We start from the raw sequence: 15,033 nt of genomic DNA on the forward strand, positions 1-15,033 counted from the left end.
CAGTAAAACCCTGTAGAGGCCAGTAGATGCCTATAGAGGATAGTAATCCAGTAGAGCCTAGTAGACCCCTGTAGAGCCCAGTGGAACCCTGTAGAACTCAGTCGAGACCAGTAGAGCCTAGTAGACCCCTGTATAGGCCAGTGGAACCCTTTAGAACTCAGTCAAGACCGGGAGAGTCCAGTAGACCCCTGTAGAGTCCATTAGAGCTCAGCAGAACCCTGTAGAGGCCAGTAGACGCCAGTAGAGGCCAGTAGAAGAGATGAGTAGATCCCTGAAGAGGCTAGTAATCTAGTCGAGCCTAGCAGAACCCTGTAGAGGCCAGTTGAACCCTGTAGAGTCCAGTAGAACCCTGTAGAGGCCAGTAGATGCCTATAGAGGATAGTAATCCTCTATAGGCCTCGGGTGTCCAGTAGTTTAGACAGACCTCTGGTAGCATGTCTTGTGGGGTATGTATGGGTGTCTGAGCTGTGTGCTAGTAGTTTAAACAGACCTCTGGTGGCATGTCTTGTGGGGTATGTATGGGTGTCCGAGGTGTGTGCCAGTAGTTTAGACAGACTTCTGGTAGCATGTCTTGTGGGGTATGTATGGGTGTCTGAGCTGTGTGCTAGTAGTTTAAACACACCTCTGGTAGCATGTCTTGTGGGGTATGTATGGGGGTCTGAGCTGTGTGCCAGTAGTTTAGACAGACAGCTTGGTGCATTCAGCATGTCAATACCTCTCACAAATACAAGTAGTGATGAAGTCAATCTCTCCTCCACTTTGAGCCAGGAGAGATTGACATGCATATTATAAATGTTAGCTCTCTGTGTACATCTAAGGGCCAGCTGTGCTGCCCTGTTCTGAGACAATTGCAATTTTCCTGAGTCCCTTCTTGGGACTGTAGGACCTGCCTTGTTGATAGTGTTGTTAAGAAGGTAGAGACTAGTGCCTGTAGGACCTGCCTTGCTGATAGTGTTGTTAAGAAGGTAGAAACTAGGACCTGCCTTGTTGATAGTGTTGTTAAGAAGGTAGAAACTAGGGCCTGTAGGACCTGCCTTGTTGATAGTGATGTTAAGAAGGTAGAAACTAGGGCCTGTAGGACCTGCCTTGTTGATAGTGATGTTAAGAAGGTAGAAACTAGGGCCTGTAGGACCTGCCTTGTTGATAATGCTATTAAGAAGGTAGAAACTAGGGCCTGTAGGACCTGCCTTGTTGATAGTGTTGTTAAGAAGGTAGAAACTAGGGCCTGTAGGACCTGCCTTGTTGATAGTGCTGTTAAGAATGTAGAAACTAGAGCCTGTAGGACCTGCCTTGTTGATAGTGTTGTTAAGAAGGTAGAAACTAGGACCTGCCTTGTTGATAGTGTTGTTAAGAAGGTAGAAACTAGGGCCTGTAGGACCTGCCTTGTTGATAGTGATGTTAAGAAGGTAGAAACTAGGGCCTGTAGGACCTGCCTTGTTGATAGTGCTGTTAAGAAGGTAGAAACTAGGGCCTGTAGGACCTGCCTTGTTGATAGTGCTGTTAAGAAGGTAGAAACTAGGACCTGTAGGACCTGCCTTGTTGATAATGTTGTTAAGAAGGTAGAAACTAGGGCCTGTAGGACCTGCCTTGTTGATAGTGTTGTTAAGAAGGTAGAGACTAGGGCCTGTAGGACCTGCCTTGCTAATAGTGTTGTTAAGAAGGTAGAAACTAGGGCCAATAGGACCTGCCTTGTTGATAGTGTTGTTAAGAAGGTAGAAACTAGGACCTGCCTTGTTGATAGTGTTGTTAAGAAGGTAGAAACTAGGGCCTGTAGGACCTGCCTTGTTGATAGTGATGTTAAGAAGGTAGAAACTAGGGCCTGTAGGACATGCCTTGTTGATAGTGCTATTAAGAAGGTAGAAACTAGGGCCTGTAGGACATGCCTTGTTGATAGTCTTGTTAAGAAGGTAGAAACCAAGGCCTGTAGGACCTGCCTTGTTGATAATGTTGTTAAGAAGGTAGACACTAGGGCCTGTAGGACCTGCCTTGTTGATAATGTTGTTAAGAAGGTAGAAACTAGGGCCTGTAGGATCTGCCTTGTTGATAATGTTGTTAAGAAGGTAGAAACTAGGGCCTGTAGGACCTGCCTTGTTGATAGTGTTGTTAAGAAGGTAGAAACTAGGGCCTGTAGGACCTGCCTTGTTGATAGTGCTGTTAAGAAGGTAGAGACTAGTGCCTGTAGGACCTGCCTTGCTGATAGTGTTGTTAAGAAGGTAGAAACTAGGGCCTATAGGACCTGCCTTGTTGATAGTGTTGTTAAGAAGGTAGAAACTAGGACCTGCCTTGTTGATAGTGTTGTTAAGAAGGTAGAAACTAGGGCCTGTAGGACCTGCCTTGTTGATAGTGATGTTAAGAAGGTAGAAACTAGGGCCTGTAGGACCTGCCTTGTTGATAGTGCTATTAAGAAGGTAGAAACTAGGGCCTGTAGGACCTGCCTTGTTGATAGTGCTGTTAAGAAGGTAGAAACTAGGGCCTGTAGGACCTGCCTTGTTGATAGTGCTATTAAGAAGGTAGAAACTAGGGCCTGTAGGACCTGCCTTGTTGATAGTGCTGTTAAGAATGTAGAAACTAGAGCCTGTAGGACCTGCCTTGTTGATAGTGTTGTTAAGAAGGTAGAAACTAGGACCTGCCTTGTTGATAGTGTTGTTAAGAAGGTAGAAACTAGGGCCTGTAGGACCTGCCTTGTTGATAATGTTGTTAAGAAGGTAGAAACTAGGGCCTGTAGGACCTGCCTTGTTGATAGTGTTGTTAAGAAGGTAGAAACTAGGGCCTGTAGGACCTGCCTTGTTGATAATGTTAAGAAGGTAGAAACTAGGGCCTGTAGGACCTGCCTTGTTGATAGTGTTGTTAAGAAGGTAGAAACTAGGGCCTGTAGGACCTGCCTTGTTGATAGTGTTGTTAAGAAGGTAGAAACTAGGGCCTGTAGGACCTGCCTTGTTGATAGTGTTGTTAAGAAGGTAGAAACTAGGGCCTGTAGGACCTGCCTTGTTGATAATGTTGTTAAGAAGGTATAAACTAGGGCCTGTAGGACCTGCCTTGTTGATAGTGTTGTTAAGAAGGTAGAAACTAGGGCCTGTAGGACCTGCCTTGTTGATAGTGCTGTTAAGAAGGTAGAGCAGCACTTTATTATGGACAGACTTCTCCCCATCTTAGCTACTGTTGTATCAACATGTTTTGACCATGACAGTTTACAATCCAGGGTTACTCCAAGCAGTTTAATTATCTCAACTTGCTCAATTTCCACATGATTTATTATAAATTATAAGTTTAGTGAATGTTTTGTTCTAAATAGAATTCTTTAAGTTTTAGAAATATTTAAGACTAACTTATTCCTTGCCACCCATTCTGAAACTAACTGCAGCTCTTTGTTAAGTGTTGCAGTCATTTCAATCGCTGTAGTAACTGACATGTATAGTGTTAAGTCATCATATATAGACACTCTGGCTTTACTCAAAAGTCAAAATCAGTGGCATGTCATTAGTAAAAATTGAAAAAAGCAAGGGGCCTAAACAGTTACTCTGGGGAACTCCTGATTCTACCTGAATTCTGTTGGAGAGGCTTCCATTAAAGAACACCCTCTGTGTTCTTTTCGGTAACTCTTTATCCACATTATAGCAGGGGTTGTGAAGCCATAACACATATGTTTTTCCAGCAGCAGACTATGATCGATATTGTCAAAAGATTCACTGAAGTCTAACAAGTAGAGGCCAGCAGAGGCCAGCAGAGAGCAGTAGAGCCTAGTAGAACCCAGTAGAGCCCAGTAAAACCCAGTAGAGGTTGGCAGAGACCAGTAGAGCCTAGTAGAACCCAGCAGAGGGCAGTAGAGTCCAGTAGAACCTAGTAGAACCCTGTAGAACCCAGCAGAACCCTGTAGTGGCCAGCAGAGAACAGTAGAGCCTAGTAGAACCCAGTAGCCAGCAGAGACCAGTAGAGCCTAGTAGAACCCAGTAGAGCCTAGCAGAACCCTGTAGAGGCCAGCAGAGAACAGTAGAGCCTAGTAGAACCCAGTAGAGGCCAGTAGAGCCTAGTAGAACCCTGTAGAACCCAGCAGAACCCTGTAGAGGCCAGCAGAGAACAGTAGAACCTAGCAGAACCCAGTAGAACCCTGTAGAGGCCAGCATAGACCAGTATAACCTAGTAGAACCCAGCAGTACCCTGTAGAGGCCAGCAGAGAACAGTATAACCTAGTAGAACCCAGCAGAGCCCTGTAGAGGCCAGCATAGACCAGTAGAGCCTAGCAGAACCCAGCAGAACCCTGTAGAGGCCAGCAGAGAACAGTAGAACCTAGTAGAACCCAGTAGTCTAGTGGAACCCAGTAGAGCCTAGTAGAACCCAGTAGAACCGAGTAAAGCCTAGTAGAACCCAGTAGAGCCTAGTAGAGCCTAGTAGAACCCAGTAGAACCCAGTAAAGCCTAGTAGAACACAGTAGAGCCTAGTAGAACCCAGTAGAGCCTAGTAAAACCCAGTAGAGCCTAGTGGAACCCAGTAGAGCCTAGTAGAACCCAGTAGAACTCAGTAGAGCCTAGTGGAACCCAGTAGAGCCTAGTAGAACCCAGTAGAGGACAGAATACTTACATGTGGGTAGGTACAGTACTCACATGAGGGTAATATTCCATGACCAGTACGTACAGAACTCACATGAGGGTAATATTCCATGACCAGTAGGTACAGTACTCACATGAGGGTAATATTCCATGACCAGTAGGTACAGTACTCACATGAGGGTAATACTCCATGACCAGTAGGTACTCCACGCGTCCGTCGGCTGTGAGTCTCTCGTCTCCTACGATGAAGCGTGCGATGTTATCGTGCTCCAGCAGGGGGACACGGTAGATGGCTCGCTCGTTAACAAAGTTCTGCCGGTTCTGGTAGGTGAACATCTTGACCGCAACGGTACGCTCGTCTAGAGAACCCTTATACACGGAGCCATACCGCCCTCGACCAATCAGCTGGGAGGTGGAAGTGAGAGAGGGAGAGAAAGAGAGGGGGTAGATGGAGAGGGACAGGGAGAAAGTGACAGAAAGATGGTTTGAGACATAAACAGACAAAGGGATTTCAAGACATTGTCAGTCATTTCTATTAGCAGGGCAGCACAGCAGCTGTTTAATGAGACCGAGCCAGTGAGAAAAATGGTTACCTCAGATCTAAGAAGAGAGAGTAATGTAACCTGACCTCTAACCCCATACTCCAACATCTCACCTCTAAACTCCTACTCCAACATCTCACCTCTAAACCCCTACTCCACCATCTCACCTCTAAACCCCTACTCCACCATCTCACCTCTAAACCCCTACTCCACCATCTCACCTCTAATCCCTACTCCACCATCTCACCTCTAAACCCCTACTCCACCATCTCACCTCTAAACCCCTACTCCACCATCTCACCTCTAAACCCCTACTCCAACATCTCACCTCTAAACCCCTACTCCACCATCTCACCTCTAACCCCTACTCCACCATCTCACCTCTAAACCCCTACTCCACCATCTCACCTCTAAACCCCTACTCCACCAACTCACCTCTAAACCCCTACTCCACCATCTCACCTCTAACCCCTACTCCACCATCTCACCTCTAAACCCCTACTCCACCAACTCACCTCTAAACCCCTACTCCACCATCTCACCTCTAAACCCCTACTCCACCAACTCACCTCTAAACCCCTACTCCACCATCTCACCTCTAACCCCTACTCCACCATCTCACCTCTAACCCCTACTCCACCATCTCACCTCTAAACCCCTACTCCACCATCTCACCTCTAAACCCCTACTCCACCAACTCACCTCTAAACCCCTACTCCAACATCTCACCTCTAAACCCCTACTCCACCATCTCACCTCTAACCCCTACTCCACCATCTCACCTCTAAACCCCTACTCCACCATCTCACCTCTAAACCCCTACTCCACCATCTCACCTCTAAACCCATACTCCAACTATAACAGCTCACCTCTAGTAGTTTAGGCTGTCCAGGTCGAGGCTGGGTTCTGAGACTGCAGCCTCCATCATGTCATGTCATAATAACCCTAACCACTAGTAACAGCAACCCTAAGTACTACAACACCACTACTCACCTCTAGTAGTTTAAGGCTGTCCAGGTCGAGGCTGGGCTCTGAGGCTGCAGCCTCCATCATGTCCATGTTGTGTAGTCCCTGTTTCCTGTCTCCACTCAGCATGCGGTACCCGAAGAACAGCGCCACGATCAGCACCGCTACTATGGAGACAGACGCCAGGGCGATCACGATGGTCTCCTCGCGGTACAGCGGCCGTGGGTCTGGGAATGATGACATCACAGGGTTAGTGGGTGACATCATCACAAGCAGGGTCAGAGGTTAGGGGCCGGAGGGTAAGTGTTAGGTATTGTAGGGCACTATAAAATCTGGTGGATTTTTTTGCCTGATTCCGTTTTTCCCAAATTTAACAGGTTTTTGCTCTAAAAATGTTACTTTATTTTTACAACAAAATTGGTCCACTACAATGCTTAAACCACATCGTGAGACCACTTTTGAGGTCTGAGAAAAATACAACACGTTTAGAGTATTGGGTGCAGTTACACTTTAATTCCAAACCAGCAATAGACCGTTATTTGGCTAGCTATGCGCTTCTGTAGCGCTCGTGTGAGTTTCCAAAACAAATGGCCACTAGATTGATGCAAATAATCCTGATCTCATTCGGCCAGGTAGGCTACTTTGTAGTTAACATTTCACTGAGAAGGTTTTGGGGAAAACTTTTCCATCTCTACCAGGTTATCATTAGCATCATCGCTAACAGCTACACAAAGTGTAGACATATGTGTGCACAGCACCGCACACACACACACACACACACACACAGCCATTGCTGTGCCGTTTGAGAAAGTTAGAAGGAAATACGAATCAATGGCGAATTTTGTTTGTCTTTATGATTAAAATGGGAAAATGTATGCATTTTCTGCTACATTCAACACATTTAGATTTAGTTAATTACCTACTACATTCAATACATTTAGATTTAGTTAATTACCTACTACATTCAATACATTTAGATTTAGTTAATTACCTACTACATTCAATACATTTAGATTTAGTTAATTACCTACTACATTCAATATATTTAGATTTAGTTAATTACCTACTACATTCAATACATTTAGATTTAGTTAATTACCTACTACATTCAACACATTTAGATTTAGTTAATTACCTACTACATTCAATACATTTAGATTTAGTTAATTACCTACTACATTCAATATATTTAGATTTAGTTAATTACCTACTACATTCAATATATTTAGATTTAGTTAATTACCTACTACATTCAATACATTTAGATTTAGTTAATTACCTACTACATTCAATACATTTAGATTTAGTTAATTACCTACTACATTCAATACATTTAGATTTAGTTAATTACCTACTACATTCAATACATTTAGATTTAGTTAATTACCTACTACATTCAACACATTTAGATTTAGTTAATTACCTACTACATTCAATACATTTAGATTTAGTTAATTACCTACTACATTCAACACATTTAGATTTAGTTAATTACCTACTACATTCAATACATTTAGATTTAGTTAATTACCTACTACATTCAATACATTTAGATTTAGTTAATTACCTACTACATTCAATACATTTAGATTTAGTTAATTACCTACTACATTCAATACATTTAGATTTAGTTAATTACCTACTACATTCAACACATTTAGATTTAGTTAATTACCTACTACATTCAATACATTTAGATTTAGTTAATTACCTACTACATTCAATACATTTAGATTTAGTTAATTACCTACTACATTCAATATATTTAGATTTAGTTAATTACCTACTACATTCAATATATTTAGATTTAGTTAATTACCTACTACATTCAATACATTTAGATTTAGTTAATTACCTACTACATTCAATACATTTAGATTTAGTTAATTACCTACTACATTCAATACATTTAGATTTAGTTAATTACCTACTACATTCAATACATTTAGATTTAGTTAATTACCTACTACATTCAATACATTTAGATTTAGTTAATTACCTACTACATTCAATACATTTAGATTTAGTTAATTACCTACTACATTCAATAAATTTAGATTTAGTTAATTACCTACTACATTCAATACATTTAGATTTAGTTAATTACCTACTGCATTCAATACATTTAGATTTAGTTAATTACCTACTACATTCAATACATTTAGATTTAGTTAATTACCTACTACATTCAATACATTTAGATGTAGTTAATTACCTACTACATTCAATACATTTAGATTTAGTTAATTACCTACTACATTCAATATATTTAGATTTAGTTAATTACCTACTACATTCAACACATTTAGATTTAGTTAATTACCTACTACATTCAATACATTTAGATTTAGTTAATTACCTACTACATTCAATACATTTAGATTTAGTTAATTACCTACTACATTCAATACATTTAGATTTAGTTAATTACCTACTACATTCAATACATTTAGATTCAGTTAATTACCTACTACATTCAATACATTTAGATTTAGTTAATTACCTACTACATTCAATACATTTAGATTTAGTTAATTACCTACTACATTCAACACATTTAGATTTAGTTAATTACCTACTACATTCAATACATTTAGATTTAGTTAATTACCTACTACATCCAATACATTTAGATTTAGTTAATTACCTACTACATTCAACACATTTAGATTTAGTTAATTACCTACTACATTCAATACATTTAGATTTAGTTAATTACCTACTACATTCAATACATTTAGATTTAGTTAATTACCTACTACATTCAATAAATTTAGATTTAGTTAATTACCTACTACATTCAATACATTTAGATTTAGTTAATTACCTACTGCATTCAATACATTTAGATTTAGTTAATTACCTACTACATTCAATACATTTAGATTTAGTTAATTACCTACTACATTCAACACATTTAGATTTAGTTAATTACCTACTACATTCAATACATTTAGATTTAGTTAATTACCTACTACATTCAATACATTTAGATTTAGTTAATTACCTACTACATTCAATATATTTAAATTTAGTTAATTACCTACTACATTCAATACATTTAGATTTAGTTAATTACCTACTACATTCAATACATTTAGATTTAGTTAATTACCTACTACATTCAACACATTTAGATTTAGTTAATTACCTACTACATTCAATACATTTAGATTTAGTTAATTACCTACTACATTCAATACATTTAGATTTAGTTAATTACCTACTACATTCAATACATTTAGATTTAGTTAATTACCTACTTGTCGTGTTGTGTCCCTTGTATATATCGTTTGTTTTCGTTTTTTTTCTTCACATATCTTTAAAACTTTTTGCTGAACCTCAACTTCTTCTAAATATTCTCCTGCAACCCGCCTCACCCAACGTAGCTATTTTTCCTAAAGTATTTATATTTACTTCGGACCTTGGAACCCCTCAACTGAAGCTAGCCAACGAACTACCAGCTTCAGCAAAACATTGCTAGCGGTCTTCAGCTAACCGGTCATCAGCTAACCTTTAGCTCGGAAAGCTCTCGCCAGTTCGAACAACGCGACTCTAACCAGAGCATAACGGACCTATTTATTATTTTATTTTATTTTTCATCCCCGGATTCCCATCGCAAACGGAACATTTTGAGCTCCTGGGCTACAATATCCAGACCCACGACCGGTCCATCGATGTCACTGCATGAAGAGGAATAAACAGATACCCCCATCGCGACGTCCCCAAAGGCTAACTCTCTAGCCCTTGCTATCTCCTTGCTTGCAAATTCGGCCTGCTAACTGCTAGCTTGTTTAGCCCGGTCCGCTAACTGCTACCGTGTTTAGCACCGTCTACTAACTGTTAGCTTGTTAGCACAGGCCTGCTAACCGTCTGAATCGCCGCGTCCCAAACACTCACTGAACCCATATTTACTTTCTATCCCTTTTCGATTTTTAATTTGTTTATACCTTCCGGTAACCTGCCTCACCCAATGTGATACGGAACCGCTATTATCTTTACATTTTTAGAACACACTCAAGAACCTCCAGAAGCTAACCAGCTAACTGGCTACAAGCTATTTGGTCATTGTTAGTTTTCTAACCTGGATAACACTCGCCAGTCCAGCTTCCCTGCCCCATCCACCGCTGCCCCTTGGACACTGATCACTTGGCTACATAGCTGATGCATGCTGGACTGTCCATTAATCACGGTAATCCATTCTGCTTGTTTATGTTTTATCTGTCGGCCCCAGCCGCACTTAGGCTCTGTGTGTAGTTAATCCGACCCTCTCTGCCTAATCAATCGCCATTCTACCTGCTGTTGTTGTGCTAGCTGATTAGCTGTTGTCTCACCTACTGTTTTAGCTAGCTCTCCCAATTCAACACCTGTGATTACTGTATGCCTTGCTGTATGTCTTTCTCAAATGTCAATATGCCTTGTATACTGTTGTGCAGGTTAGTTATCATTGTTTTAGTTTACAATGGAGCCCCTAGTTCCACTCTTTATACCCCTGTTACCTCCTTTGTCCCACCCCCCACACATGCGGTGACCTCACCCATTACAACCAGCATGTCCAGAGATACAACCTCTCTCATCATCACCCAGTGCCTGGGCTTACCTCCGCTGTACCCGCACCCCACCATACCCCTGTTTGCGCATTATGCCCTGAATATATTCTACCATGCCCAGAAACCTGCTCCTCTTATTCTCTGTCCCCAACGCCCTAGGCGACCAGTTTTGATAGCCTTCAGCCGCACCCTCATACTACTCCTTCTCTGTTCCGCGGGTGATGTGGAGGTAAACCCAGGCCCTGCATGTCCCCAGGCACCCTCATTTGTTGACTTCTGTGATCGAAAAAGCCTTGGTTTCATGCATGTCAACATCAGAAGCCTCCTCCCTAAGTTTGTCTTACTCACTGCTCTAGCACACTCTGCTAACCCTGATGTCCTTGCCGTGTCTGAATCCTGGCTCAGGAAGGCCACCAAAAATTCTGAGATTTCCATACCCAACTATAACATCTTCCGTCAAGATAGAACTGCCAAAGGAGGAGGAGTTGCAGTCTACTGCAGAGATAGCCTGCAAAGTAATGTCATACTTTCCAGGTCCATACCCAAACAGTTCAAACTACTAATTTTGAAAATTACTCTCTCCAGAAATAAGTCTCTCACTGTTGCCGCCTGCTACCGACCCCCCTCAGCTCCCAGCTGTGCCCTGGACACCATTTGTGAATTGATCGCCCCCCATCTAGCTTCAGAGTTTGTTCTGTTAGGTGACCTAAACTGGGATATGCTTAACACCCCGGCAGTCCTACAATCTAAGCTAGATGCCCTCAATCTCACTCAAATCATCAAGGAACCCACCAGGTACAACCCTAACTCTGTAAACAAGGGCACCCTCATTGACGTCATCCTGACCAACTGGCCCTCCAAATACACCTCCGCTGTCTTCAACCAGGATCTCAGCGATCACTGCCTCATTGCCTGTATCCGCTATGGAGCCGCAGTCAAACGACCACCCCTCATCACTGTCAAACGCTCCCTAAAACACTTCTGTGAGCAGGCCTTTCTAATCGACCTGGCCCGGGTATCCTGGAAGGACATTGACCTCATCCCGTCAGTTGAGGATGCCTGGTCTTTCTTTAAAAGTAACTTCCTCACCATTTTAGATAAGCATGCTCCGTTCAAAAAATGCAGAACTAAGAACAGATATAGCCCCTGGTTCACTCCAGACCTGACTGCCCTCGACCAGCACAAAAACATCCTGTGGCGGACTGCACTAACATCGAACAGTCCCCGCGATATGCAACTGTTCAGGGAAGTCAGGAACCAATACACACAGTCAGTCAGGAAAGCTAAAGCCAACTTCTTCAGGCAGAAGTTTGCATCCTGTAGCTCCAACTCCAAAAAGTTCTGGGACACTGTGAAGTCCATGGAGAACAAGAGCACCTCCTCCCAGCTGCCCACTGCACTGAGGCTAGGTAACACGGTCACCACCGATAAATCCATGATTATCGAAAACTTCAACAAGCATTTCTCAACGGCTGGCCATGCCTTCCGCCTGGCTACTCCAACCTCGTCCAACAGCTCCCCCCCCCCCCCGCAGCTACTCGCCCAAGCCTCTCCAGGTTCTCCTTTACCCAAATCCAGATAGCAGATGTTCTGAAAGAGCTGCAAAACCTGGACCCGTACAAATCAGCTGGGCTTGACAATCTGGACCCTCTATTCCTGAAACTATCCGCCGCCATTGTCGCAACCCCTATTACCAGCCTGTTCAACCTCTCTTTCATATCGTCTGAGATCCCCAAGGATTGGAAAGCTGCCGCAGTCATCCCCCTCTTCAAAGGGGGCGACACCCTGGACCCAAACTGTTACAGACCAATATCCATCCTGCCCTGCCTATCTAAGGTCTTCGAAAGCCAAGTCAACAAACAGATCACTGACCATCTTGAATCCCGCCGTACCTTCTCCGCTGTGCAATCTGGTTTCCGAGCCGGTCACGGGTGTACCTCAGCCACGCTCAAGGTACTAAACGATATCATAACCGCCATCGATAAAAGACAGTACTGTGCAGCCGTCTTCATAGACCTTGCCAAGGCTTTCGACTCTGTCAATCACCGTATTCTTATCGGCAGACTCAGTAGCCTCGGTTTTTCGGATGACTGCCTTGCCTGGTTCACCAATTACTTTGCAGACAGAGTTCAGTGTGTCAAATCGGAGGGCATGCTGTCCGGTCCTCTGGCAGTCTCTATGGGGGTGCCACAGGGTTCAATTCTCGGGCCGACTCTTTTCTCTGTATATATCAATGATGTTTCTCATGCTGCGGGCGATTCCCTGATCCACCTCTACGCAGACAACACCATTCTATATACTTCCGGCCCGTCCTTGGACACTGTGCTATCTAACCTCCAAACGAGCTTCAATGCCATACAGCACTCCTTCCGTGGCCTCCAACTGCTCTTAAACGCTAGTAAAACCAAATGCATGCTTTTCAACCGTTCGCTGCCTGCACCCGCACGCCTGACCAGCATCACCACCCTGGATGGTTCCGACCTTGAATATGTGGACATCTATAAGTACCTAGGTGTCTGGCTAGACTCTAAACTCTCCTTCCAGACCCATATCAAACATCTCCAATCGAAAATCATATCAAGAGTCGGCTTTCTATTCCGCAACAAAGCCTCCTTCACTCACGCCGCCAAACTTACCCTAGTAAAACTGACTATCCTACCGATCCTCGACTTCGGCGATGTCATCTACAAAATTGCTTCCAACACTCTACTCAGCAAACTGGATGCAGTTTATCACAGTGCCATCCGTTTTGTCACTAAAGCACCTTATACCACCCACCACTGCGACTTGTATGCTCTAGTCGGCTGGCCCTCGCTACATATTCGTCGCCAGACCCACTGGCTCCAGGTCATCTACAAGTCCATGCTAGGTAAAGCTCCGCCTTATCTCAGTTCACTGGTTACGATGGCAACACCCATCCGTAGCACGCGCTCCAGCAGGTGTATCTCACTGATCATCCCTAAAGCCAACACCTCATTTGGCCGCCTTTCGTTCCAGTTCTCTGCTGCCTGTGATTGGAACGAATTGCAAAAATCGCTGAAGTTGGAGACTTTTATCTCCCTCACCAACTTCAAACATCTGCTATCTGAGCAGCTAACCGATCGCTGCAGCTGTACATAGTCTATTGGTAAATAGCCCACCCATTTTCACCTACCTCATCCCCATACTGTTTTTATTTATTTATTTTTCTGCTCTTTTGCACACCAATATCTCTATCTCTACCTTTACATAACCATCTGATCATTTATCACTCCAGTGTTAATCTGCATAATTGTAATTATTTGCCTACCTTCTCATGCCTTTTGCACACAATGTATATATAGACTCCCCTTTTTTCTACTGTGTTATTGACTTGTTAATTGTTTACTCCATGTGTAACTCTGTGTTGTCTGTTCACACTGCTATGCCTTATCTTGGCCAGGTCGCAGTTGCAAATGAGAACTTGTTCTCAACTAGCCTACCTGGTTAAATAAAGGTGAAATAAAAAAAATAAATAAAATAAAATACTACATTCAATACATTTAGATTTAGTTAATTACCTACTACATTCAATACATTTAGATTTAGTTAATTACCTACTACATTCAACACATTTAGATTTAGTTAATTACCTACTACATTCAATACATTTAGATTTAGTTAATTACCTACTACATTCAATACATTTAGATTTAGTTAATTACCTACTACATTCAATACATTTAGATTTAGTTAATTACCTACTACATTCAATACATTTAGATTTAGTTAATTACCTACTACATTCAATACATTTAGATTTAGTTAATTACCTACTACATTCAACACATTTAGATTTAGTTAATTACCTACTACATTCAATATATTTAGATTTAGTTAATTACCTACTACATTCAACACATTTAGATTTAGTTAATTACCTACTACATTCAATACATTTAGATTTAGTTAATTACCTACTACATTCAATACATTTAGATTTAGTTAATTACCTACTACATTCAATACATTTAGATTTAGTTAATTACCTACTACATTCAATACATTTAGATTTAGTTAATTACCTACTACATTCAATATATTTAGATTTAGTTAATTACCTACTACATTCAACACATTTAGATTTAGTTAATTACCTACTACATTCAATATATTTAGATTTAGTTAATTACCTACTACATTCAATACATTTAGGTTTAGTTAATTACCTACTACATTCAATACATTTAGATGTAGTTAATTACCTACTACATTCAATATATTTAGATTTAGTTAATTACCTACTACATTCAACACATTTAGATTTAGTTAATTACCTACTACATTCAATATATTTAGATTTAGTTAATTACCTACTACATTCAATACATTTAGATTTAGTTAATTACCTACGACATTCAATACATTTAGATTTAGTTAATTACCTACTACATTCAACACATTTAGATTTAG

At 41.5% G+C, this 15,033-nt stretch overlaps 1 protein-coding gene across 1 annotated transcript in view; it reads right to left on the reverse strand.

The window, feature by feature from the left end:
- The window catches only part of bmpr2b (bone morphogenetic protein receptor, type II b (serine/threonine kinase)), a 179,336-nt gene that overhangs the window by 80,798 nt on the left and 83,505 nt on the right, over positions 1-15,033 (reverse strand). Inside the window, exons 4-5 of the mRNA XM_036959091.1 lie at positions 6,080-6,279; positions 4,719-4,949 (exon numbers count right to left, since the gene is read on the reverse strand). Coding sequence (XP_036814986.1) covers positions 4,719-4,949; positions 6,080-6,279 — 431 coding nt within the window. The remainder of the gene's footprint in view (positions 1-4,718; positions 4,950-6,079; positions 6,280-15,033) is intronic.

The sequence above is a fragment of the Oncorhynchus mykiss genome, chromosome 22 (assembly GCF_013265735.2).
Source record: "Oncorhynchus mykiss isolate Arlee chromosome 22, USDA_OmykA_1.1, whole genome shotgun sequence".
NCBI lineage: Eukaryota > Metazoa > Chordata > Actinopteri > Salmoniformes > Salmonidae > Oncorhynchus > Oncorhynchus mykiss.